This window comes from Thamnophis sirtalis, unplaced genomic scaffold (assembly GCF_051295495.1).
Source record: "Thamnophis sirtalis isolate CommonGarterSnake01/CBP01778 unplaced genomic scaffold, rThaSir2_p1.2 scaffold_4, whole genome shotgun sequence".
In the NCBI taxonomy this organism is placed as follows: domain Eukaryota; kingdom Metazoa; phylum Chordata; class Lepidosauria; order Squamata; family Natricidae; genus Thamnophis; species Thamnophis sirtalis.
Window position 1 is genome coordinate 167,321 of NW_028261384.1, and position 27,363 is coordinate 194,683.

Sequence of the window (27,363 nt, forward strand, 5' to 3'; positions counted from 1 at the left end):
CCTCCCCACCCCCCCTGCCAACAAGAGCTGGCCAAAGCGATGCCAGTGATCTGCCACCCCAGGACTGAGAGGGGTTCCGGAAAAGTAGCGAGAGGGTCAACCGAGTGAGCATCAAACAAATGCCAAATTCTGCCTGATCTTCCCTGTGCCAGAAATTGGGATCCCGGGCCGTCCCCCATGCAGATGTTCCAAGAGGATCGGACGGCCACTGGAAAATGTGACTGTGGTGGTGTGGATGCGATGGCCCATTTGGGACTGTCCCGGGAGACAGTCCTCCCAAGTGGCCGGAGGGGGAGGGAACCTGTCAGCGCCTCCAAACTGGACCCACCAAAGCGGCCGCCAAGGACTGGCGCGGCCACAACACCCTTCTCCTCCAAGCCGGTTGCTGTCCTGCAGGCTGAGCTTGCAAGGGGCAGGTTGGAATCTGGCCCTTTGCTGCCCCCTCCCTGGAGAAGCAGCCGGAAGAGCCGGTGGCAACCCAAATGCGGCCTGTGGGCCTTTCCCTCTTGTGCCCCAGAAGCAGCCCGGCAGCCTCTTCTGTCCTGAGTCCCCCCCTCTTGTGTGCAAAAGCCTCCTCCCCAAAGAAACAATTGGGGGGGGGGACTTGATCCAGGATGCAAGAGATTCCGCAGACAGCCTTGAGGCTGGGTGGGAAGCCAGTGACTGTGGGAGGGAGGAGGGGGCCATGATATGCGGGGGTCCCTTCTGCAGGCCCCCGTAAGGCAACCCACCAGTTGCCCAGAGCCCCCCCTCCTCCCTCCCTCCCCATTCCTCGGTAGCACAGCCTTGGCCCTCACCGGCAGAGCAGGGGACTCCCCTCTTCCCCCCCCCCTCCATGCCTAACATTAGCGGGAGCGGCCCCCTCCCTACTGCGGAGGAGGAGGAGGAGGCGGCAGCAGCGGCAGCAGCAGCGGCAGCAGCAACAATATCCGGGGTAATGAAGCAGGCAGAGCCAACGGCCCCCCCAGGACCACTTTCCCCCACAAATCTCCCTTCCACTCACTTTTCCCGAAGAATTTTAACACCAAACTTAATTGTAAAGCCGCGGATTGATTGGAAAATGCAAATGGCAATTTAAATGTAATCTAAGCTCCCAGCACGATCCCGGCTCCCTCCAAGGAGGAACCCCCGGCCCAGCCTGCGCTGGAGCAGACGCCCCCCCACCTCGGCAGGGCAGGGTCGGAAGCGGCCAGGGGACGAACCTCCCCCCCCACTTGCTGGCCCTCAGGTGGCCAACCTCCACAGACCCCCGGCTACAGGGACTCTCCCTGTCCTGTAGCTGGAGGTCTTGTGCTGGGGGGCTGGTCTGTGCCTAGAAGAGACTGGACAGGGGGGTTCAATCTGCAGAGGCAGAGACCCTTTGCTGCAAGCTCAATTTACCAGGGAGAAAATGTCTTCTTCGTCCCACCCCGAGGGGCCACGGGAGCCAGGAACGAAACCTCAGTGAACCCCCTGCTGCCTGCCCGGGTGGGGGGGGATGTAAGCAAGCCCCCTGCGTCTTCTTTTCAGGAAGGGCCTGGGTAAGCCTTTGTCCAGACAGGCCCGGACCCTCCCCAGGGTGGAAACCGCCACCGTCCCTGGGGGAAAGCAAAGGATCCCCGAGTGGTCAGGGCCGGCTGGACCGAGCAGACGGGGTCCCTGGGCTGCCGTTTACCCCCTCCCAACATTCATGAAGGCAAAGCAAAGCAGGATGGAGGACCAGCAATGCCCCCGCCCACAGGGGCACCCCGGCATGGCTTTTTCCAAGGGCACAGAAGAGCACGCTGCACAACACACGCGGGCACAGACGGGCAACGCAAACACTGCATGGAGAAACAGCAGGGCCCAACACGAGACGCCTCTCCCCCCCGGTCCCCCCGTTTCCCCGCTTCTGCTTTCCCCCACCCCCACCCTGCTGGCCACCTGCCAAGCACCGGCCTGCTGCCGGGCGCGATGTGGGAGGGGGGGAGAGGAAATGCCAACCTGCTTAATGGGAATGGCCCGCCCGCTGCCAATCGTGTCCGCCTTACTCTCTGGGGGCTTCCGCTCGATATCGGGACCTTTCCGAGACTGGAAGAGAAGGAGAGAGAGGTGAGCGTTATCCCCCCCTGGGAGAAGGCAGGGCTGGGAGGGGGCCGAGAAGCTGGCGCTTCTCCCCACGCCACCCACCCAGGCACCCTGGCAGCCCAGCGGACACACTCACGCACACACGCCCTCCACACAACACAAGGCTACAGGATGCGGTGGCAGACGAGAGCAGGATGGGATGGGAGCAGGAAAGCGGCAGCGGCGGCAGCGACGGCAGGGGGGGGAAAGGCGCAGGGGGGGCAGAGGCGGCGGAAGCCAGAAAGAACAGCACCAGCCCTCCTCAGTCCAACCGTTTATTGGGTGAACACAACTGGCACCTTACAAAGTCTGTCGCAGATGTCATGTTACAAAAGAGCATCGACACGAAACAGCTAACTTTACACTGAGAACAGGCGGAGGATGGAGAGAAAGAAAGAGAGAGAGAAAGAGAGAGAGAGAGAGAGAGAGAGAAAGAGAGAGACTCGAATTCATCACCATCATCTGAATAAATAAATGGATCAATAAATAAAGCCGGGAATGTAGAGTCCGTTGAAGGTGCTCGACACAGTAGAGAGGATTGCGAGAGTCACGGCACAGGGCGCAATTGATACATTCAGAACCACACGAATGGCAGCAGGAGCGGCTTCCTCCCTTGGCCGTCCATCGTCCACACAAGCCCTCCGTCCGTCCGTCCGTCCGTCCGTCCCTCGAGGCAGCCGGCCACTAGCCCTGCCGCTCCGGAGGGGCCCTCCTGTCCCGACCGATGAGCTCAGAAGAAGGCTGAGCCGCAGACGGTTGCTTGGCTCAGAAGAGGAAGAAGAGGAGGAGGAGGAGGAGGAGGAGGAAGAGGACAAGTCCATGCAGGAGGGAAGAAGGAAGGGAAGAGGGAGACGGAGAGCGAGGAGCAGCGGGCGCGAACGGCAGCAAAGCGTCCCTTGGCCCCTCCATGTCCTGGCACTTTCCGGCGGTCCCGTCCGTCTTCTGAGGTGCCACTGCCGCCGCCAGGCGTTCCTCCACACGCCCACCAGTCCCGGGTTAAAGTGCAGCGCTCAGAGGCTTTACGGAAGGGGGGAGGAGGAGGGGAGAAAGGCTCCTGCGTGTCTCCGGGAGGAGGGGGACCCGAGCGAGCGAGCGGCAGGCAGCGGGCGGGCAGGCAGGCGGGTAGGGCGGGCCACTAATCTGAGATCACTCCCAGTGCCTGGCCCTGATCCGGCCCTGGAGAGCAACGAGAAGGGAGAGAATTGGTACTGAGCAGCCTGTGGGGAGGAAGCCAGGGGGGGCGAGGGGGTGTCTTCTAATGTGGAAGGACTTGGAAAGGCCGTTTGGTGGAGGAAAAGGTGGAAACATTGGCGCAGATCTGCAACATCGAGAGAATAGAGAGGTCGCAGGTTAGAACATGGACCGACGCGGATGCGGCCCGACGGCAAAGACCGAGCACGCCGACCGACCGGCCGACCGACCGACCGACCACACCATTGCGAGCAAAGCCGGGGAGCGGCAGCAGAAAACAGCCAGCTGAGGAGCAGCCGAGAGCAAGCGCCTGGCTCCCCCTGCTGGCCAGAACCCCCGCTGCACTGTTGTCGGAGAGGAGAAAGCCGTGCAGGGGGAGGGGGAAAGGAGGAGCCAGGAGAGGCAGAAGCTGGAGGGGGGGGCGGGGGAGAGGAAGCAGCTCAGCCTTTAGAAGCAGGGGGAGCCCCAACACCGCCCTCTGGCGCACAACAGCAGCATTGGGACCAGCCCAGAAGCCACAGGACAGCTGGTCACACCTGGGCGTCCGGATGCAGCCAGCAAACGCCCCGGAGAAGCATCAGGCAAGGAGGGTGCTGGCACACAAGCCATTCCAGGGGGCCACGCAGAGCAGACCCCGCCCACTCTCCCCACCAAGCAGAGCGAGCGCGGCAGCAGCAGCAGAAGGCACTGGGCACAGGTGGGGCGGAGGACGGGAGGGAGCTGTGTGCGGAGGGACACCCGTGCAAAGGGGGCAGCCATGAGGGCAGAGCCAAAACAGAGCAGAGACCCAGAAGCAGCCAGGTATTGGAGGGGGGGGGATTTTCACGCAGCCGCGGCCTCCAGGGCTGGCCAACGAGAGTCAAACGAAGGCCGCCCCCTCCCAGCGCCAAAGCACCTCCCATCCGACCGCAGGGGAGGGCAAGGCCCCGCCAGAGCCCCTCCCACTGCACTTCAACCATATGGGGGGGGGCTCTTGGGGGGGGTCCTTCCCCGTACGCAGAGCCGGCCAGCCAAGGTCCAAGCGTGATGCAACCTTTGGAATCTGGCAGGACAGTCCTCCTCCTCGCGCCCAGAGGGTGGCTCTTCTCCGAAGGGTTGTGGGATGGGGGGGCTTCCTACTGGATCTACATTTCACACACCCCCTCCCAGAAGCTTCACTCCCCACCACCAAAAAACCCTTTTGTTGGTCCAGAACTCCAAGCCAGGCCTGACTGGGGAGGGGAGGGGGGAGGAGGACTGGAAAATCCCAGAATGGGAGGCACCCCCCCCCCCTGCTCCAAGGTCAGACCCCCCCCCTCTGCAAGGGCCCCTCCCCTCCCATCGCTTTCTTGCCTGGGGCGAAGACGGATCCCATTCCTGCTCATGGGGGGGGGGGAACGACCAGGTTGCCCGCGTCCCAGAGTCCTTCTGACCCCCCCTTGCCCCCCCTCGGCAGTTCACCCCCGCTGGCCCTTCGAACCCCATGGCCAAGCCCTTCGCAAGAGGAGGAGGGCAGCTGAAGCCAGCCACTGCCCCCTTGCCGCCCCCCCTCCCTCCCGTGCCAGACCGCCCCCCCCCCACCGCCCCCGGACTCACTGTGAAGATGTTGGAGCGGCGCTTGGACTGCTTGCGGATGGGGGTGGGGGTGTTGGAGGCCGCGATGGTCTCGATCCGCAGCTCCCGCTGGCTGATGCTGGGCGTGGAGGGCACAGAGGACGAGTAGTCGCTGAAGGCCCCACCCCCGTTGGCAGCCTGGGCACAGATGGGCAAGACGTGAGCTGCAGGATCCCCGGCCCTTTCCTTTCGCCTAAGCGAAACATCTGCCCCCCCCCCCCGGCTAAACCCCCCTTCCTCCACCTCTGTCCCCTGGCCTGGCCAGCTGCTGTGCCCCCTCCCCCATTCAGGGTGGTGGAAGTGGGGATGCAGACCAAAACCCTCATAGCCCCCCAGCTGCTCTCCCCTGGCCCCACCTCAAATACTCCGGGAGCAGGAATCCAGGGAACCCCCTCCCCACCCTCGGGGGGGGGGGGCTGGGACAGCTCCCTTGGGCACCGGAGCCTGCCAGGACAGAGTTCCCCAACCCAGACGGTTTGGTGCCATAGCAGGAGTCACACTCCACGCCTGGCGAGGAGGGTGGCCCAGACCCACAGAGTGGCCGAGGGAAAAGAGGGTGCCTAAGGAGAGCGACGGGGGGGGGGTCCCAAGCCCCCCTCCCCCCGGGGGGGGGTTTGCTTGGGGCAGAAAGGATCCTGCCCGGATGGCCGCCAAGGCCTCTTTCCGCCTCAAACAAGGCAGCGCACACAGGGGGTCCCGGAAGCTGCCCTGTGCCCACCGCCATCCCGCAGGCGCCAGGCTGGGGAAGCAGCTCCTCCTGCCCTCCTCCTCCACAGGTTGCCCCCCCATCTGCTCAGCCCCACCTGGTTGATGTGGACGGCTGGCACGGAGGCGGCCGAGACGGAGGAGTGGCTGGGCGAATTGGGCAGCGACTTGCAGGGCCCGATGGACAGCTGCTGCTTCTTCCTCAGGGCCACCACCTTCTGTGCCACTGGAAAGGGGGGGGGAGGGAGAGGAGGTTGGAAGCGGTCGCGGGAAGGGCAGCCCTGGGCAGGAGCCCATCTGCCCCCTCCCCTCCCAGGTTCCCCTCGGCCCTACCGTCCTGGAAGACGCGTTCCACGTTCAGCCCGTAGGTGGCGCACGTCTCGTAGTAGGTGCAACGCTTCAGGTCGTTGGAGAGCTCCTGGCCCGGGAGTCGTCGATCACCCGGGGGTTGGTGGCGCTGATGGCATCTGGGAGGGGGGACAAATGGGGCACGGGTGGCTGTGGTTGCTCTGAACTAAGGGTTTAAGGCCCCCCCCCGTCTCCCCCACCCCCCAGAGTGGCAGAGTCTCCTGTCCTGCCCAGAGGAGGGGGCCCAGAAAAGGGCTGGGAAAGGGCCCCTACCGCAAGGGCTCCAGGACTCCAGCCAAAGCCGGCCAACCCCCCACCCCCACCTGGAATTCTAAGGGTGAAGGAAACCCCCCCCCACACACACTCTGGGTCCTGCTGGCAAAAGAAACCGAGGATTGAGGAGGCTAAAGAACCAGCGAGCCTTCTCAAAGGGGGGGGGGAGTGGCCATCCCCGGCTACACCACGCTGGGGGCGATTGTGGCCCCGGGCCAGAGACGGCCGGCCGGCCACCGTCCCTTCCGATAGAGGCACTCGGCCGCCATCCTGCCCTGCCGATCGGCCTACCTTGTGTGCCCACCAGCACCATGGGCACCTCCGAAGTGTTCCGGTAGCTGCAGAGGCGCAGGTAGTAGTTGTAGACCGTTTGGAAGCTGATCTCGTCCTCCAGGCTGAAGACGAAGACCACCGCGTCCACCCAGGCGGCAAACTAGGGAAGAGGAGGACCGGGGATTGGGGGGGGGGTTCAGGGCCACGCCAGCCTTTGACTGGCAAGCTCCACGCGGCTGAGAGGGGCTGAGAGGAGAGTGCGCGGGAGCTGCCGGTTGCTGGCCAGCCCAGGGGTGAAACCCAGCAGGTTCTGACAGGGAAGTTTTGAGTAGTTTGGAGACCCGACAAATGCCACCTCCGACGGGTCCCAGAGTCGGGTGAGAAGGGGTTTTTTGCAGCATCCTTCCCCTGCCACGCCCACCAAGCCACGCCCACAGAACCGGTAGTAAAAAAATGGACTTCCACCACTGGGCCAGGCCCTTGTACCGGGGAGAGGGGGGGTGGGGGAGAGGCGCCGTACTTGCAGCTCGGGGGGCCCCCCTTCATCGCGAATCAGCAAGAGGTAACTCTGCCCGTCCACCACGATCTCCTTCTTGAATCGACCGCCTGGGGATGGGGGGCAGAGAGAGGGGCCGGCTCAGTCCGAGACCCTCCCGGGCAAGGCTTCGGATCAGGGCAGGGGGTTGCACACCCCCTGCCCCCTCGTCCTGTTGGGGGAGTCAGGCTCCATGCAGATGGGGGGACCGAGACTCCCCAAGAAAGGGAAATCCCCCGAGGACCCAGGAGCTCTCTGGGGTGGCATAGCCCCCTGCCCCTCCCCAAACCCCACAGCCTGGCACAGAACTGCTTGACAAACACAACACTCTCTACAGAGAGGACTGCGGCACTTTGGGGGGGGGGCTGGGCTGGATAGGAAGCCCCCCCCTTCTCTGGACTCCCAAAACCCGAGGCAACCTGACTGGGTCAACCCATGCCCTGCATAACAGCCAAAAGCAGGGAAGATTCCGTCCAAGTAACCCCCCCCTCCCCAGTTTGGAAAATGAGGACTTTCAAGGAGCTTCCTGGCACCCAAGAGCCCCCACCCCCACCCCCAGAAAGGCTGGAGCAGGTCCAGGAGAGGAGCCAAAGAGAGGTGGGCCAGGACACCCCCCTTCCCTGTGGGGAGATAGGGGACACGGGTGGGAGGGGGGGGTCCCGCTCCATTACTTCCCTCAGCCCTTTTATTGGCTCGGAGTGTGTGTGCGCGCTGGAGAGTTCTTCAGTGCCCCCTTTTCTCCTGCGGGACCCCCGCCCTCCCATCCCACCCCAGGGGGCGCCCACTCACCTTCCGGGGACTCCTCCTGCACGTAGGTCCCCGTGAGGTAGCGATGCACCAGGGCCGACTTCCCGCTGGACAGGTTACCCACAATCCCCTGCGAGAAAAAGGGGAGTCTGAGGACAAAGCGCCCCCCCGGCCGGAGATGCCCTCCTCCTCCTCCCCATCAATGGCCAGGGTTAGGGTTAGGGGAAGCCCCCAAATCCCCGAATGTCAGTGAACCGAAAGCTTCGGTGGCTTCTGCCCTCAACCCTCTCCTCCGCCCACGGGGCACCCCGAGGCTCACCAGCCGTGCCAAGCGCTGGGGAAGCCCACCCAATCGGTGGGTTACGAGCGCAAGATGCCACAGGGGCATTTCTCCCCCCAACCCAGCAAGTGGCTTAGCCCCACCCTGACCCAAAGATCCGGCCCACCCTCTGCGCCCCCAGGCAGGGCACTTCCTCCCACCAGGGTCGGCCGGTGGATACTGTGTGTGTGTGGGGGAGGAGCCTGTGTAGTGGACCCCACATCTGGGGCTCTCTGCCCTGTGCCCACCCCCCCCCGCTTCCCTGCCATCCACCGTCCCGGGTGGCGAGGTCTCCTGTAAGGGGGTGTAAATTCTGCCCCCCTCCCCCCGTGGCAGAGCTAAAGCCCCCCTCCCTAAACCTTCAGGAGGACCCATTTCTGGGGGGCCTTGCCAAACTTGAGGAGGGGTCTTCCAGAGAGAAGGATTTGCAAAGAGTGGGGAGGGGCAGCAGGGCCCTCTCTAAAAGGGGAGGGGCTTTCTAAGGCAGATCCAAAAGGAAGAGAGACAGATCTGAGATGTGCCCCCCCATCCCAGAGCCTTCCCCCCCCCCGCTCCCAGGGGGGCCCTGGGGGGCCCTGGGGGCATGCGAGGTCCATCTTTGCAGGAGGTTCACCTCCCCCCCCAAATGTGTGAAGGGGCAGAAGCCCCCCCTAACCCCCCTCCCTTTTGCTTACCACTTTAAGCTCTGGCACTGAGCGGCTGAGAGTCCACTCCTGGCTGTTCACAAAGGAGTCTGCAGGGGGGGAGAGAGAGAGAGAGAAGGAAGGTCAGACCCCGCCCACCAGAGGGCAGGAGGAGAGGGGTTGCTCTCCCCCCCTCCGCCGCCCGAGCTGGCTCCCAAGAGGCCCCCCCTCAGCCCTGCATCCCAAAGGCCGAGACGCCTTCCAGGGTTCGTCCCAAGACCCTTCCTTGCCCCCCCCCAGCTCTTCTGCTGCCCCAGGGACCACGGTGGGCACCATTCCCCCACCCCCACGGAAGACCCTTCCTCAGCCTGCCACATTCCCCCCTCCCATGCCAGGGGGCACTAGACATTTAGATGGGGGAGGGGCAAAGGCTCCCAGCCCAGCCTGGGTTGGCTGGGGAAGGAAAGTGAGTGGGGTCTTTGGGGCACTGGGCAGGCAGAGGACATGGGGAGGGGGGCCATTCAGCCATAGGGGGTCTCTTGCTTGCTGGGCAAGGAGGAGGGGGCTGGCAGGGGTCTTTAAGGGATGGGGGGGGGACATCTTCAGCAACCACGGGGCAACCCTCATCCCAACGCAGACTTGGGGCCAGGAGACCCCCCTCTTCTCCCAAATTCCTTCCCCTCAGTGGCTTGCAAAGCCCCCCTAAAAGCTTGGGGGCACCTCCTCCCTCCCCCTTTATGGAGGAGGAGGACGGTGCTTGGGGGGGGGGCAGGCAGGAGCCTCCTTTAGCAGGAAGTAAGAAGCACTTGGGGGAGGGTAGGAAGCTCGGGGGTCCCCTCAGTGCGGAAGGAGCCTCACTTTTCCTGTCCGCAAGGGTCTTGGGGGGAGGGGGTGGAGGAGGCTCACACAACTCTGTCCTGTCCAGCCCCTCCTGTCACTAAATGGAGCCGGAAGGGGGGGGGTTGGACCACAAGCGACCCACTTGCCAGAACACGAGTGTGAATCCTCCCTTTGTCGCCTCTGGCTTCGATTCCTCCTCATGCAGAGGCTCTCGCAGCCCCCCCCCCCAAAGAGTGCCCCCTCCCAGTCCTCTGAGCTGGCCGCGCAGCCGTTTGCCCCCTCCCCTTGCCCACCCGGGATCCCCCGCTGCAAAGGCTCTGCCACTTCCACAAGCCACCTTCGAAGTGAGGGCTGCGCCCCCCCTCTTAAGAAGGGTCTCCGAAGGTCATCTAGTCCACCCTCCGCCTTCCGCTCTGGCCAGGAAGCATGCAGAGTGGGAGATGGGCGCCCACCCACCCACAGTAGCCCTCATGGGAGGAAACCCAAAATGTGACGTCCAAACTCCACGTCTCCCCTCCGCCCCACGAGAGGGAGAGACCCCAGACTCTTGAAGGAAGCGCACAGTGTGACGCGAGAACAGGAGGGCGTCCCTAAGAAAGGCCACAGGAGGGGAGGGGTCTGCGTGCCCCCAGCCCCCAAATGAGGAAGACCCCGCCAGTCTGTTCCTGGAGCAAAGGCCAGAGTGCAGGGGTCTCCAGCGATACAGTCGTTCAGCAGAGCGGAGGCCATGCGCAGGGCTCCCTCCCTCCCTCCCCGTTTCTCTCAACAACCACCCTGCGAGGTAGGCGGGGCCAATGCAATCAAAGAGTTTCCACAGCTGGGGTGGGTGGGTGTTGCTCTCCGCTGCAAGATATGCCCCACTGAGCTCTGGATCCTGGAGCAGGATGGGAGGGGGTCTCCCTGAGGCCCCGCCCTCTCAGCCCCCCTCCCCCTCCCAGTCTGCCTGCACAGCAGCTCCCAGCTGGGTGACACCCAAACTGGTTCCACAGGTCTCTTCCTGTCGAAGCGGCAGGGCCTCCCCCCACAGCCCCCCCAAGCAGAAGGGGGGGGTCACGTTCCCCATTGTCCCTCTGTACGACCAGTGGGGGAGGGCACCATACTCCTGGGAGCAGCCCAGTGGGGGAGGGGGCCCTCTGCAGGGCTGCACCCCACCCACAAGCCCCTCAGTATCCAGCACCATCCCCCTTCCCAACGGCTGCGGAGGGACACCTTCTCCAGAAGCTTCTCTGCCAGGTCAAACTGTGCCCCCCCCTTCCCTGCCCCCTCCAGGCTCTGTTCTGCCACGCCCCGGCCCTTCCCAGGCAGGCCCCTCCAGGCCGTTCCCCCCTCCAGCGCCCCCCCCTCTGCCTGCCTTGGTAGCTGAGACCCCCTGGGGGTCATTCTCCCCCTCCGGCTGGAGAGACAGTGGGGCAAGGGGAGCCCCCTTGTTGGGAAGCTGATGGGGGGCCCTGGGGGGGGGCAGGCAGCGAGCATCAACCAGCTGTGCAACAGCAGGATCAATCCAGCCAGTGGCACATCAGCTGGCAGAGGAGGCACTGCCGTTGGGGGGGGGGCCTCCCCTTTCCTGCTGAGACCTGCCCCCGAAAAACTGCCAACCCTATAAAATGGCATCACCCCCTTGGCAGAGGCAAGAGAGCTGCCTGGGCCCGTCCTCCCCCCCCTCCGTTACTTCCTGGGCCGCCCTCTGGCACTCTGCCTCCTGTGCCATCCTCCCCCCCCACACACTGCCTGCCTGGCATTCAGGGTGTGCCCCCAAAATGCTGGGCTTCAGAAAGGGGGTGACACGGACCAGAAGAGTTAAACCCCTCCACGCTGATTTCCCCTGCCCTGTGACCCAGCTCCAGTAGTGGACATCCCCCCCACCTTCACCCCCAAAGGATGGGGGGGCGAGAGGGAGAACAGGCCAACCCCTCCCTCTCTAATCCTCACCTTCCTCACCCACACAACACTTCCCAGCTGAGACTTCCGCTTTGGCACACACACACACAGCTTCCCACTGCTTGGCATCCCACCAGGGCCTGCCAGGGGCGCAGAAACCTTCACCAAGCAAGAACCGGGTCGCCGAAAGAGACTCCTTGGTGGGGCTTCAGGAGACCCCCAGGGATCCCATGGGCTGGGGTGAAGGAGGGGCTCCCCTCCCCCCTCTGTTCCTCAAGGTGGCCTGATGTAGACTCTCCCCCTGGCCGTCCCTAAGCGCCCCCCCCCCTCCAGCTTCTTACCCGGCCGTCGATGCGCCACCAAGATGGGTTCGCCTCCCCTTCGGCTCCAAAGCAGAGCCGGGCCCCCGCGGGGCTCCAGGACCGCGGCCAAGGGCCGGCCGGCTAAGCGCTCCCGGCGTCGGAGGCGGCTGCCCAGCTGTTTCCAGAACCCTCCTCCTCCTCCTCCTCCTCTTTCCGAGCCGAGCAGGTCCCTCTTGCTGGGACAGGGGTACAAGGAAGCGGCGTCGCCCTCGCTGCGGCTCCGGAGCCGGCGGGCCGCAAGAACCCGGAGCCGGCCCGCTGGAGTCCGCTTTCCCCGCGGCGCAGACGGAAGCTGAAACTTTTCCGCAAGTTGCTCAGCCGCCGCGGGGCTGTCCCGTCGAAGAGCTTCCACCGCCGCCGGCTGCCCCACAGCGAGCCCCCCCGCAGGAAGCCTCCCTCTTCGCCGCCCGGGGAAGCCGCCGGGCCTTTCCCCGCCTCCGAGTCCGCTCCGTCGGGCCGGCGAGGCGAGCGCAAGCGGAGCAGCTCCAACCAGCCGAAGCGGGGCCGGCCCGGGGTCTCCGCGGGAGAAGAAGACGGGGCTCCGGCGGGGCTGAGCCCGTTGCCCAGAGCGCAGAAGCTCTTGGGCCGCCGCTTCTGCTTCTCCGCCGCTTTCAGGGCCGCCTGGACGGCCGGGACCTCCTGCAAGTCCAGGGAGTCGCAGACGCTGACCGCCCGGCGGGGAGCGGCCGGCGGGGCGACCCGGGACAGGGGTCCCCCCCGGCGCCAGCCCTCCGCCATGCTCCGCCGACGGGAGCGCGGCGAGGCTCCCCCCGGCCTGCCCGCCTCGGCATCTCCCGCCCCACCGACATGCCCCGACTTGGCCCTGCGGGAGCGGCCACAGCGATCTGCAAAGCCCGGCGCGGATCCCGCCTCGCGATCCGGAGTTGCGCCGGGAAGATGCGCGGGGGAGGGGGGTGTTCCCGGGGACGGATTGCGCCCCTCTCCCTGAGCTTCCCCCCCCACCGCTTCTTCCCTTCCGTCCCGGGTGGTGGCGGAGGGAGGGTGGAGGAAGAGCAGGGCTGGTCCCCGACTTACAACACTTTGTTTAGTAACCGACTGACAAAAGCCACACCGGATGGTTTCTCTGCAGCCTTCTCCCGGGTCACGTGATCCAACTTTGGCTATTCCGCAGTTGACCCGTATTTATGACGGTCACAGCATCAGACAAGGAGAAAGCCAGATTCACTTAATAACCTCCCGTTACTAATCCAGCCGCTCGGGCAATGGGCTCCTATTTATGTCCCTGAGGTCACATCACCCTCTTTTGAGACCTTGTGACGATCCAGATTCACTTAGCGGCCGTCTGTTCCCCCTCGCAGCCGTGGGGATTTGCTTCGTAAGAGTGGCAAGCGAGGTGGTCAAACAGGCAAAACTCACTCAATTGGCAATTTGGTCGTAAGTCGAGGATTGGCTGCTATGGCTCAATTTGGCTCTTGTCGCCCACCTGGGGAGGGTCAACACTATTTATTAAGGCTGAAAACCCACAAAAATGGGGGGCAGAGATTGTCCTTGGTCAAAGAGGAGGGGGCTTCCACTTTCCCCCTTCAGAATCAGAGTAGAATAGAGCTGGAAGGGACCTTGGAGGTCTTCTAGTCCAGCCCCCTTCATCTCTACTCCCTCACCAAGCCCGCCTTGGTGGAGTCTGGAGTAGCCCCTCCTCAAAACACAAAGGTCTTTGGGGGGAGGGGGCTATCTTGGAAGGTGGACCACATGGAGATCAGCCCTCGGCCACCCAAGCTGTTAGAGGTAGGAAACACCCCTCCCCAACACTGGTGGGACAATGTATGTAAATGGGGAGCAAACCCCACCCTCACTCGTCACTGGTGATGCTCCTTAGTTGGGTCATCAAAGGTTGGCAAGAAAACCAGCCAGCTCAGAGAGGAGCAGCCAAGAATCTCACCTCCACTTGGATGATTAGGATGACAGATAACCTCTAGGGCCCTGCAAAGGGACCCCATCCATCTGAAAGAGACCCCAACCCAGACCCCCCCCCCTGGCAGTTGGCATTGGCTGCCCTCCTGGGGGAGAAGCCAGCTGCTTCAATTGGGGTGTGTGTGGACAGGGGGCTTCTGTGGCCCTTCACAGAAGGGGCTTGGGGGGCTGGGCGCCGGGGCCAGGACGGGGGCTTGGGGCAAAGGACCGGCCGAAGTGGGTGAGACTATTTCTCATGCATACAATCTCCTAATTATTATTAATACTACATGTGATCTTTTGACATTTATAACCATTCATTTCTCCTCCTGGGATTAAAGATATAATCCAGATCGCTTTCCTGCCATCCCATCCCATCTTGTTTTACAACAACCCTACTTCTTCTTCCCTCCCCCTTTCTCCTTCCCTCCCTTCTTCTTTCCTCCTCTCCTTTCCCTTTTCTTCTTCCCCTCTCTTTTCCTCCTCCTCTCCCCTGCCTCCCTTTCCCTCTACTCCTCCCTCTTTCCATTGTTGTGTTCACATTTTCCCTCTTCAATCTGGTGCATTTTAGGGACGGCCTTTGAGCAAACACGGTTCTGTATTTACATCAGAAACTTAAATTCCCTCTTCCCACTCAATTTATTTTCCTTTTAATGGTTGCACATACACCGTCCTTTAAATGTATATTTGTATACAGTCTCAAAGGGGGAAGAAGGACCGGGGGGGGGGGTCGCTTCAGCCCTGCGCCCCATCCCCAGGACTGGCTGCGGAGCAGGCCAGATGGGGGCATGTTCCCCCCAAAACAGCCTCACCTTGCTAGGGGCAGCCCGAATCCCTTCTACCCCTTGGGGTGGTCCTCTTTTTGAGGCACCCACAGCCACCTCCATGACAGAGCATCCGCCTTGATTGGGTGCCAGTTCCCCAAGGGGCAGCCCCATTGGGTGGGGAAGGGGGAGGAGGGGTGAGCCTCGGGCATCCCGGCCCACAAAGGGGCCACATAGAAGCACCCCTCTGTACCCAGGGGCCACCCTCCCCCCCCCGAGGTCAAAATAGGGTTTCCAGGTTGAAAGCGCTGGGGGGATCCCAAGAGAGCCACCAAACGGGTCCATCATCCTGGAGAGGGGTCCCAGAGAGGCTTCCTTCCCCAAACGAGCCCCCTCCCAAAGCGAGGAAAGGGGCTGTTTAGAAGGCTTCTCAGAGCCCTCCCCTCGACGGAAAGACCAGCGTGCAGAGTGGTGCTGTGGCCACCAGAGGGCGGCAGAAACCAGCAATGGAGGCGCTGCCTGGTGAGGAAGGGGGGGTGGAAACGAAGAGGCAGTTACTCCCACAGTTTTTTTTAAAACAAACCCTAAAAAACCTCCTTTTTTAGAAGTTACGTTGTTGAGTTGAGAGTTGAGTTGACTTAAATTGAGTTGGGTTAAGTTAGTTAAGTTAAATGAAAAAAAGTTAAGATTAAACTTCAGGTTAGCTTAGCTTAGCTTAAATCTTAAACTTCGGGTTTAAAAAAGTTTTTACGTTTTGTTTAAGTTAAAAAAAGTGTTTAAGCTTAACGTAAACAACAAAGTTTTTAAGTGGAACCCTGAAAAAAAGCAGTTTTTCATCATATTTTGATCTGGGTCCCTCCTAAACGGTTTCAGAGTTTACTTTATTTTTTGACTTCTTCTATAACAAGTCAAAATCCGGCCAGAGTCGTCTCGCAGGGGAGGTGAGGGGGGGGGCATAAAAATTATAATATCAAAAAGGAGGGAAAGGGAGGAACGGGGCAGGAATGCCCCCCCCTTCAGTGGTCCAGAAGAGACTCTGGAACCCCAGAAAAGCTTCTGACACCCCCCTTCCCACTGGGACACCCGTGGATGGAGGATCCTGCCCCCCCCCATCCTGGGTAAGAGGAAGTGTGTGTGTGTGTGTATGTGGGGAGGGGGTCTTGGGAGGGGCAGAGGCCGAGATCAAAGGCTCCTGCCTGAGAAGGGCAGAAGGGGAGGGCTGCTCCCTCCTGGGTCCCAGGTGAAGGAAAGGCCCCTCCCAAGGCTGTAAACCTCCCCCTCCTTCATTCACGCAAGGGGACAATGGACATAATAAGCATAGAAACCAGAGGGAGAAAAACCAACTGAAGGGGCTTTTTTCTCCATTTCAACAACAACAACAACAACAACAACAACAACGGAGTGGTTTGCCCCATTGCTCAGAGAAAATGGCAAGATGCCCACACGACCCCCCCCAGTCCTCCTGCCCCCCTCCCCAAAAGCAGCTGGGTTCCAGAGGGCCAACGGAGGAGGGCAGGGGGGGAGATGGGGGGGGGGAACCCTTGGCCCCTTGGACTGTCCAGGATCCGGCCCTTCCCATCGGAAGGAGTTCCCAGTGCCACCTTGGAGCCCCTTTGGGAGACCCCAGGGAGGATTTGGGGGGAGGGGGAGGCTGCCCCTTCAAAAGAGGAGGGGCCAAGGAGAGCCGTGGGCAACTACAGACCAAGCGATATCCAGCCAAGCTCCAAAACAAGGATTAACCAGGATTAGTCTGTCAGCATTTCAACCCGGAGGAACGCTGCGGCTTCCCCAGGGGGCTTGCAGGACACGAACCACCAAAGAAAATGGCTACGGTCCAAAGGCCAGCGGTCATCAATAGCAATAGCAATAGCAGACTTATATGCCGCTTTACAGTGCTTTCCAGCCCTCTCTAAGCGGTTTACAGAGTCAGCATATCGCCCCCACAGTCTGGGTCCTCATTTTATCCACCTCGGAAGGATGGAAGGCTGAGTCAACCTTCGAGCCGGTGAGATTTGAACCGCCGAACTGCAGATAACAGTCAGCTGAAGTGGCCTGCAGTGCTGCACCCTAACCACTGCACCACCTCGGCTCTTATCAAGACCAAGACCCTCCCCCGGTTGTGGCCGCAAAGTGGAAATCTCCCCCTTTTCCTTATGGCACTGAGCCCAGCCATCCCCTCCGGAAGGGACCCCAACCCAGAGGCTCGGCTTCGTCCTGAGGCCGGGACGGTCCCTTCCAAGTCGGCCGCAGCTGCTCTGCTGTCACCGTCTCAGTCACGCTCCCAAGGAACGGCTCCATCCCAATGACGTGTGGAAGAAGCAACGGCTCGCTCAGCCGGGCTGGTTTTACAACTCCACTCCGGAGACTTTGGAGATCTATGGGTGTCTCCCCCCCCCGCCTTTATATTTTATACTGGGTTGCATAAACAGTGGCCTTTATTTAAAACCAAAACCACGGGGAGGATCTGTGCCGCTTTGTAAAGCCTTGGTAAGGCCACCGCTGGAATCCTGCACCCGGTTTTGGTCACCACGTTACAAAAAAGGGTCTCAGACCTTGGAAAAAGTGCAGAGAAGAGCAACCGAGGAGATTAAAGGCCTGGAGGGTGGAATCATCTGAAGAACGGCGGCGGAATTTGGCTCTGGCCGCTCTGGAGGAAAGGAGGACAGGATAGCAGCCTTCCAGGGCTTGAGGGGCTGCCCCAGAGAACGGGGGGGGGGGGTCCACTTATTCTCCAAAGCACCAGAGTCGAGAAACAAGGGATGGAAACCAGGCGAGGAAAGAAGGAACCTGGAATTAAGGAGAAGCTGCCTAATGCTGAGGACAATTCACCAGTGGAACAGCTGGCCACCAGAGGTTGTGGCTGCTCCATCACTCGAGGTTTGGAAGAAGAGACTGGACAGCCACCTAGTTGAAATGCTTGAGCAGGGGGCTGGGACTAGATGACCTCTAAGGTCCCTTCCCACTCTACTCTGACTGATAAGATAGCCAGGAGGATCCATTGCCATCCCTGGCATGGCCGAGGCTGCTGTGGGCCATATTCGTACTCCCAGGACTCATAAATATTCAAATTCACCCCAAGTGCCTTGCATTGAAGTACGATGACAGTGAAGATTACAGGGTACTTGCAAGGGGTTCCTAGAGATTTGCCCAACTGCGCACTCAACTCCAGGTGGAACTCAGCCACTTTGTCCTCCAGGGACCTAGAAACCTACCCGAGCCCCCCACCCTTCCTCCCCTTCCAAAGGGCTGCTGGGGGGGGGTCTCTGCGTAAGCAGGCGGGGAAGCCCAGGGGTCTCTCTTTGTCACAAAACAGGCCTGGATGCCGTCCGACCCTCTTTCCCTTCTGCGCTTTTTTTTGTGTGGGGGGGGAGGGTCTCTGAGCATCTCTGAGAACCAGGCAGCTCCAGGAGAGGCTCTGCGCTTCTGCTGAAGGCAGCTTCGCCCCTCTGCCAAGGGGGCAACTGGGACGGAATTTCAAATAGAATCGAAATGAATTAGAAATAGAAGAGAAGAGAATAGGAATTAAAAATAGAATAGAAATAGAAATAAAAGAGAAATAAATTAGGAAGAGAAGAATATAGAATAGAATAGAATAGAATAGAATAGAATAGAATAGAATAATAGAGCAGTGTTTTTCAACCTTGGCAACTTGAAGATGTCTGGACTTCAACTCCCAGAATTCCCCAGCCAGCGAATGCTGGCTGGGGAATTCTGGGAGTTGAAGTCCAGACATCTTCAAGTTGCCAAGGTTGAAAAACACTGTAATAGAGAATAGAATACTGGTAGAAATTAATTAGAAATAGAAAAGAATAGGAATTAGAATAAAATAGAAATAAATAGAATACAGAATAGAAGAGAATTAAAAATAGAAGAGAAAAGAAACTAATTAGGAAGAGAAGAGAAAAGGGAGGAGAAGGGAGGGGAAGAAGAGAAGGGAAGGGAAGAGAAGAGGAATAGAATAATAGAGAACAGAATACCAATAGAAATTAATTAGAAATAGAATAGAAATAGAATAGAATACAGAATAGAACGGAATTAGAAATAGAAGAGAAGAGAAACGAAGAGAAACGAATTAGGAAGAGAGAAGGGAAGAGGGAAGAGGAGAAGAGAATATAGAAGAGAATAGGAATAGAATAATAGAGAATAGAATACCAGTAGACATTAATTAGAAATAGAAGAGAATACATAATAGAATTAAAAACAGAATACAATACAGAATAGTATAGAACAAAGAACAGAACAGAATACAATAGAAAGAAAACAGGATTGGAAGGGACCTGAAAGGTCTTCTAGTCCAACCCCCTGCTCAAGCAGGAGACTCTTATTATTTCAGACAAACGGTTGTCCTTAAAGTCTCTCCTTCAGGACCTCCAGTGATGGGAGCATCCACAAGTTGTTCCGCTGGTTAATTGCTCTCACTGTTAGGAAAGTTCTCCTCAGTTCCAGGTGGCTTCTCTCCTTGATTAGTTTCCATCCGTTGCTGCTTCTTCTGCCCTCGGGGGGGCTTTGGAGAATAGACTGAGCCCACCCTGTTCTTTGGGGCAGCCCTTCAAACACTGGGTCTGCTGCCCCCCTCGTCCTTCTCTTCTCCAGACCGGCTGAGCCCAATTCCTGCAATTCCGTTCTTCGGGTGTTTTGGTCTCTGGGCCTTTCATCCTCTCAGCTGCCCTTTTCTGCACTTTTCCCAGAAACTCCACATCTTTTTTGTAACCTGGTGGCCAAGACTGGATGCGGCCCTCCAGGTGTGGCCTTACTAAGGCTTTACGAAGCGGCACTAAGACTTCCCGGGATTTTGATTCCCTGCCTCTGCTTCTGGAACCCAGGACTGCGGGAGGTTTTGGGGCAGCTGCCGCACACGGCCGGCTCTCGCTTACGGGATCGTCACCGTTGCTCCTTTGGAGAGAGGCAGCACCCGTCACTGACCACTGGGACCTCAGGAAACTGCCCACGCAGATCTGGGCAGCCTAAGGTCGACCCCGGGAGGCTTGGGAGAGGTCCCTGGGCTCTCCTACAAGGAAGACGGGGCCCTGGGGATCCTCCAGGGCCAGAGGGCCGGGGAAAGGACCTGAAGGGAAGCAGGAGGGTTAAGTCCACCCTCGGGTCCTGGGAAGCACCACAACCTTCGGAAGAAAGCACGGCTGCGCTCCCGGTTTCAGCCTTCCAGGCCAGAGAACTGGTACCACAAGGTCCATATTTCCATTGGGACGACCGTGGCTGGCAGGGAACCATGGTGCCACCGATGCCGCGTTCCCAATATCCCCGCAGCCCACAAACGAGGCCTTCATCTCCGCCTCTCTGCCAAAAGACCGTCCTGAGGATCTCTAAGGACGAGGGTCCCATCGGACACTGCCGGGGGTCCCTTCTGCGATCGCCAGCGGGAGAAGTTTTATGCTAACATATGCGGCATCCTTTACACCGTCTCCATCGTCCCTTAAAACGTCGACAGAAGCCCCAAAGGATCGAGACCCAGAGTTTCAAGTAAAAGGAGCAAACAGGGAAATATCTTTCACTCAAACTTCCTTAAACCCCCAAATAGGTTACCGGGACCTAATCTGCATATCAAAGGATGAGGTCTGTCAACACCAATAGGGTTAATTAAACGGTCTCCCAACAGAACTGCTTGTTCACAAGAATAAAGGGGGCTACACGCACACACATCCCAGCACGCAGAGGCGCCCCACCCCCAGGACAAGCTCCCCTACAGAAGTTGGCCTATCCCATTTCTCTGCAGCTGGCCCTAAAGGCAACCTCTTTTCTCTCTGAGGAAGAAACCTTCCCACTCCCCTCGCAGCTGCCTGGATCCCATTCCCATTGATTTTGGCAGAGAGGGGGGGGCAGAGGGGGGGGGCTTTCAGGATTGGGACGGCTTGTAGGCAGGGAAGGATGACCAAGAGAGGCTAAGCGGGGAACACCAGAGACAGAGCTCAGGCGAGGAGCAAGGACCACCCGCTCCTGATCCGAGAGCACAGAGAGTGGAGAGAAGGCGAGAACAGTGCCGGCTGACCCAACTACTTGGGAGGAGAGCGCCCTGCCCCTCTTCACAAGGCACACCTGGGGGCTGAGACTTCAGGAGAAGCTGTGGGGAGGGGTCTCTGTCAGGAACAAACACTGAATTCATGGAGTTTGATTGCGGTGGCCGACGGTTGAAGCTTCCTGCCTTCTTCCTGGCTTCCTGGACTCCCCGACTGGCCCTACTGGATTTCTTGCTTTGCAGCCGTGGTGCTCACAGCGTTGGGCTGCTGGAGAAGGAAGGGTGTGTGTGTGTGTGTGTGTTTGTGTGTGATCAGTTTGCCCTGCCAGGATCGTGGGAGTGTTTGGGGGCATTTGGAGCAATCAAGGGGCGGCTTGAACTGCCCGCTGTGCCATGCGGAGGGTCACAGTGGGCGACCTCCAGCCCTCAAACCCCCAAGGCTAAAGAAGCTGCAGGGGGAGAGAAATGGGCCCTCTGGGAAGCTGTCCTGGGACCCAAAATGCAGCCCACCTACCCACCCACCGCCTGAGAAGCAGAGGGGAGGGTCCAGGAAAGGGAGGCCGATCACTGACGGGGAAACTGAGCCAGCCGGCCCAGAGCTCAGCAGGAGAGGAGTAACAAGCAGGGGAGTGGAAGGGAAAGGAGACCCCCAGGGGACGGCTGAGGGGGACGGCTGTTTCTTCTTGCATGGAAAAGCAGTAATTGTGGTGAGGGGGGGAGCCCCAAACACCAATGTGGCTTCTGTCAACTCGGAGGGCTGGTAAAAGGACTCACCCCCATCCCTTCACCCGGTTCGAGTCCCCGGAGAACCGGAGGAGCCCAGGGACACTGGCTACCGCTTGGGAGGACCGGCAAGTGGAGCAAAGAGGGTCCCCGGGAAGGAGGAGGGAGCCCTAGTTGCCAAAAGTGGCTTTTGGCAAGTAGGGTGGGTCCCCGCCGATGGTCAATCCCTGCCCAACATGTGGCCCTTTAGCCTCAAGAGTTGGAAGGGAGCTTGGAGGTCTTCTAGTCCAACCCCCTGCTCAAGCGGGAGACCGAAGACCGTTCCAGACAAATGGCCGTCCAGTCTCTTCTCCAAAGCCTCCAGTGATGAAGCTCCCGCAATGTCCGGTGGCAGGCTGTTCCCCTGCTTCATTGTCCTCTCAGCTAAGAGGACAATTGTGCCTTGCCCGGCACAGCCAGCGGTGCACAAAACCCATCCCACGCAGACATCCAGACGGTGGAACGTGTCCCATCGTCCCCTGAAGGGCGATGTCAGCGGGGCGGGGGGCAGAGAGAACGAAGGAGCCCGCTTGGCTCTGGGCAAAGCCGGGGCAGCCCTGGAGGCACCGCGCAGAGAGGAACCACTTCACCACAAACCCCAAGAGCTTCCTGCCGAAGCCACGAAAGGTTTCCTGTCTGCACCACCTGGAAAGGTCGGCTCATTGGTCCTGCCTGGACCCCCCCCAAAAGGCTGCTAGGCCTCCCTTGCCCCTCCCAAGTAGGACTGGCCCTGCTGCGGCGGCACCTTCTCCTGGCTCCCCCCCTCGGCCAAAACCCCCTGCCCCTAAACACGGGCCCTGAGCAGGCTCCAAAGGGCTGCCCCCCCCTCCCCATTTGGGGAGGTTTTCTTCCCTTGGAAATCCTGGGGAAGGGGGCCTGAACCCCCCCCCGCGACTGCCGAGGAGGGGGCGCCTGGGATGGCTCTGTCTTCCCGGGAGGGGCATCTTCCCCGCATCCTCCCTGCCGCCCCCGCCCCTCCAGCCTTCCTGCCGGGAGACGGTTTCTATAGCAATGGCGGCAAAACACCAGCGGAGCCTCTGGAGGCCTGGCAGCCCGGGAAAAGGGGGGTGCGGCAGAAAGCCCCCTCTTGTCTGGTTAGCAGCCCACCAGGGCAGAGGAAGCAGATGGCTGCTTCTGGTGGAGGGAGGGTCATTCTGCGTCCCCCTCCCCAAAGGATGGGAGAGCAGAGCCAGCCGAGGGCAAAGGCAGAGGGTGGGGGGGGGGGAACAGGGGTCTCTGGCCAGGCCACCCGGAGCCTCCCCTCCTCCTGGCCTTAAATGACCTTCTGGCCCATTGGGGCTGACAGCCATCCCCTCCCCTTTTCCAGCCCCCTCCTCTGCCCCAGGAAACGGGCCCACCCTCCTTCTCCTCTGAATTGCTCAAGGGGGGAGACACCCCCCCCAAAGTGGGTCTGACAGGCGGGAGCCCCTCCGCCCACCCAGAGAGGGTCCTGGCAGGGGGGGGGGCAACGGCTGGAGCAGGCGTCCGAGTTGGGGGGAGGGTTGTTTGCAAGGCCGGTTCCCTCTCAAGACGGGGGGGGGGGGGCTTAAAGGCAGGGAGGGGGGCTGCCCTCTGGAGTCGGCCACCGGCTCCCCCAGGGAGGTGAAGGCAAAGTCTGCTACCCTCGCCCATCCTCCTCAGGGGAAGGGGCTGCTCCCTGCCTGCCTCCAGGCCTTCTGGGCCATCCCACATCCCACCACTCTCTATCCTGCCTCCATCACGGGGGAGGAGGGGGGATTCCCACCACGCCATCCTTCCCCAAATAATCCCCGGCCCACACTGAGCCCCCCCCCCCCCATCAGGGTCCGGAAGGCTCCATGGCAGACGCAGGCCCCGTGCGGAGCCGAAACGGCCAGAACTGCAGAGCCCCCCGCCATCCCCTTCCCTCCAGGGAGCAGATCGTGGCCCCTCTGGACCCCCGCAGACCCCAGAAGGGTCCCAGGGCCTGCAAGGAGGATGCCGGCCCAGCCAGGAATGGGGAGGTGTCAGCCGGGGGGGGGGGCAGCATAACTGGGCCAAACTGGCTCTTTGTGCCCGCTGCACCCCCCCCCCCAGGCAGGGCTGGGTCACTAGTGCCCCCCCCAATAACAGCTTCTGATGGCCCCCTCCCCTGCTGCTCAGCTGCTCCTGCCCCCACCCCCACCCCCGGAAGGTGGGAGGCAGGGGTGGGTCCCGGCAGAGGCTCTGCCTGCACTTGAGGGGCACTGGGCCTGCATGTGCTCTGCGATAAACATCGCTCTGCCCATGCACAGGGGCAAAAAACAAGACGGGACACCTGTGGCACCCCTGGGAAAGCTGGTTCGGGGGGGGGCAGGCCTGGGTGGCTGCCGGTTCTGACGACCCAAACCACCAGACCACTTCCGGCTCTGCTTAACCAGCCCAAACCGATAGGAACCCACCAGGGGGGGGGGGGAGACCCTGGCCAAGCAGAGGGCGCCGTGGGTGCTAGGGGTCCGAATAACAGAATCACGGAGCTGGAAGGGACCTTGGAGGTCACCTAGTCCAACCCCCCCCCCAAGCTCACGCAGGGGATCCTAGCTCCTTTCTGACCCTCTCCATCCACGGGGCCTCCTCTGCACTGGCCTGCTTCTCAGGGGGAGAGCAGTGTTTGTGGCAGCTTCCCCCCCTCCTCCTCCGGAGGGCTTCCAAAAGCCCCCAGCCTCCTGGCCAGCCCCTCTCCCAGCAGAGGCAGCCACCACCGGTAACAGGCTGGGGCGCCTGGCCTCCCTTTGCCCCCAGACCCCAGGGAGGAGGCAGCAGGAAGCACACCGGCTGTTTGGAGAGCATCTGGCCACACCGGAAGAAACCCCCCACCCCAAATTCCTACTTGCCATTTGCCAGTTACTGGCTCTGGAGGGCAGGTGGAGGGGGGGAGCCCGTGGTGGTCCAGAGGGAAGAGAGAGAGACCAGGGTGCTCGGAGGGGACGGCCGCAGAAGAAACCCAGTTTGTTGGCTCCCAAAGGAAGAGAGACCCCCCACCCACCCCCTCACCCGGAGGAAGGAGAGGGAAGGGGCCTCCGAGAAGCAGCGTCAGTGCTTCATCCGCCTGGCAGCCGGCTCAGGCCTGGACCTCCATTGAAAGGGAGGGAAACTGAGGAATTCTGGGAGTTGAAGTCTGCTCCAGTGGAGAAAACCTGGCTTCCCTCTTACGCTGCTGCTCCGGATCCTTATTTGGCTCCCGGTGGGAAAGGGGGCGCTGGTGCCCCAGGAGACACCCCCCCCAAGGACTCCCTTCGGAGACCCCGGCCTCAGACCCAACGCCAAGGCCAGCCCAGTCCAGGTGCCTGCAGCCAAGATGCCCGAAGAGAGGAAATGGGGAACGCAGGCCTTCGGGAGGCCGGGAACCCCCAAGGACCCAGTGGGGGAACCTGGGAGCCACCCGGTCGATCACCTATCCCGGCAGATCGGAGGGGGATCCCTTAGTGGGAAAAAAGACCCCCCAAGGCCGGCTTTGGTAGAGACCAGCACCCACCTCTCACAGGCCCCAGCTTTTCAAAGGGGGCCAGCCAGCCTGGTGGGAAGAGGAGGATTTGGGGGCGAGGGGGTCCAACAGGAGAAGGGCAGAGACCCCCCCCCCACTGACCTCCAACCAGGTGTGGGGGACCCTCCTACGAACCAGGGAGAGGCCGGCCTTGCTTGCTCTTGTGGGTTATTTTAATGGTGTTGTGTCAGGGGATTGCGTGACACCCCCAATGCCCCCGGTCTCCCTGAGCTCACAAGCCTTGTATGTAAATAAACCAGCATGAACTTGGTTGGTAGCTAACTAGAAAGCCAAGCAAAGGCCGATCAAACCCGGTTATGCTGAGGGTTGCAATTTGCAGCTGAATGCCCCCCCCCCCCCGCAGGGCACCTGATCATCTCATCTCCCCCCCCCCAACACACACCTGGGACTGGGAAGGGGCCGCTGGGTGAATATGGGGGGGGGGTGTTCAACCCGAACCGAACATCAGGAACAAACTAGGCCGAACGCTGGGAATCCGAAAGAGGCAGCCGGGAGAAGGGAGGTTTGGGAAGGAGGCCTTTGGGTTGGGGGCAGCAGAACGGGGGTCTTCCTGGGCCCCCTCTGCGTGGGACACAGACGGGAGGCCTGGGAGGGAGGGTCCCCAAATCCCACCAGGCGCCTTTCAGGCAGTCCAGAGCCAGGCGCAGGGGCCTGAAGCCGGAGGAATGAAGGGCTGGGAGGGGGGGGGGAGACCTGTGCGATGGGGGTGGGCTGCGCAGAGAACCTGCTTCCCCCCCAGTTCCATGGATGGCAGGGAGCCTAGATGAATTGTGCCCTCCTTCTACGGGGGGGGGGGAAAGCCCTCAAAAACAACCCCCCATGGGTCCTCTCCATCTTGTCGACCTACTGACCCCAATCCGGCCAGGGAACCCCACAGGCCCAGAGGACAAAGCAGCCTCCCCCCCCTCCCCGATGCCATCCAAGGCTTCCCCTCGCCAGGCCAGCGCCTGGCACCGGTCTGAGGCTGGCACTACCTTCCTTAGCCATTTCCGAAGAAGCTGGGGGGGGGGGTGTTAGGACCCTGCAGGGAGGAGAGCCTGGTTTGCTTTGGGGGTGGGCATTTCTGAGCCCGGAGGCCAGAAAGATGCCCGGAGGCCATGCCAGGCAGAGCCATTCAGAGGCCTTTCCTCCCCGCCAGCCTTAGACACCCCCCCCTCTGCTGCCCCCATGCCTGCCTGGAGTTAGGAGAGAGAGGGAGGGAGGGAGGGAGGGAGGAGCGAGCCCCTTCCCCTCCCTGGGCATATTGGCTTCCCCCAACTCTGGCCCGAGGATCCCGCCAGTGGCTTCCGGCCTTCCAATGGATTCCCAGGAATAGGAATGGAGCCCCCCCCTCCATCCCCATTGCCCCCCTCAGCCGGGGTCTGTCAAAACCCTCTTCTTTTGGAGAGCACTGGGGGGGGGTCTTCAGTCCACTTCCCAGCACGCGCCCCCTCCTTCCTTCTCCTCACCCACCTCTAGGCCCAGCGCCTGCAGAGCCCACCCGCCCCCTCTCCTTTCGCCCAGGGGAGGGAACGGGGGGGGGCGCATCCCGATCCTTGGTTCCCTTTGGCCACCCCTCCCTCCCTCCCTCCTCCCCCAGGGCAGAGCCTTTCCTTCCCCGAGATCGAGCAGGAGGCGGCGGCCGCTGCAGGATTCCCCCCCCCCGCCGCCCCCAAAGAGTCCGATCCCTCCGCAGGATTCCCCCCCCCCGCAGCGCTGAGCTGCAGGGCAGCTTTTCCCTGAAGGAAGAGGAGGAGGCTGGCGAACGGCCGCCCGCCTTCCTCCCTCCGGGCCGACCGCGGAGGGAACTTGCGCGGTGCCAGCTGAGCGGCCTCCCCCCCTCCCCCCCCCAATGCCCCCCCTCCACACCGACCCTCCGCGATTCCCGCCCCGAGGAAGGGAAGGGGCAGAGGCCGGAGTCAGGCGCTGGCCAGCTCCCTCGGGCGGGGATCCGGGGCCCGGCTCCCCATCCGCCCAGACAAAGCCGACCTCCCCGCGCCCTTCCCCAACCGGCCTTCCCTGCAGACCCCCCGGAGGAGGGAAGCCCCCCCCCCGAGCCGCAGCGCCCCCTTCCCTCGGCTGTGCCACGCGGCCCGTGGGCAGAGGGGCTTCTGCGCGGCCCGGGCAGAGGGGGCTGCGGACCCGCAGAGCCGCCCCCGCTCTCCCTGGGCGAGCTCCATTTTCTGCGGTGGGTGGGAGGGATGGGGAGGAGGGGGGGGAGGGGGGCGAGGCCGGGCTTTGTCCTTGGGGGGGGTCCTTCCCTGCCGCCCCCTCCCTCTCCCCCCCGTCCTCCCCCCCCCGGGAGCCCCCTACCTTCGATGGAGATGACGTGCTCGCGGATCTGGTTCTGCAGCGCCAGGTCGTCCACCCGCTCGATCAGGTCGTAGATGGCGTAGATGTTGGGGTGGACCGACTCGAAGCGGCCGATCTCGGCCCGGATGGCCGCCGAGTTGGAGAGGCCGAATTGAGGAGGGGGCGCCCCGGCCGAGCCCGGCCCGCCCGGGCCCCCCGGGGCAGCCAGGCTCTGACCATCCCGCGGAGGCGGCGGAGGCTGCCCGGGGCTCTGGCCGGGCCCGCCCGGGAAATTCATGGCTGGCAGAAGGGAAAAACGGAGGAGGAGGAGGAGGAGGCCAGGAGGCTCAACGGCGGGCGGCGGGCTCCCGGCGCTGCATGGCCGGCTGCGCTGGCGATGGCCCCGCCCG

The 27,363-nt window shown here is 61.6% G+C and overlaps 1 protein-coding gene across 1 annotated transcript; it reads right to left on the reverse strand.

Moving 5' to 3' along the window:
* Positions 1-3,269: 3,269 nt before the first annotated feature.
* Positions 3,270-27,363, reverse strand: LOC148045676 (arf-GAP with GTPase, ANK repeat and PH domain-containing protein 3-like). The gene is given in 10 exon segments (XM_087712245.1): positions 3,270-3,403; positions 4,852-5,007; positions 5,673-5,800; positions 5,908-5,991; positions 5,994-6,041; positions 6,487-6,628; positions 6,989-7,074; positions 7,793-7,880; positions 8,744-8,802; positions 26,975-27,363. Coding segments are annotated over 10 exon segments (1,131 nt in total). The 5' UTR covers positions 27,252-27,363; the 3' UTR covers positions 3,270-3,340.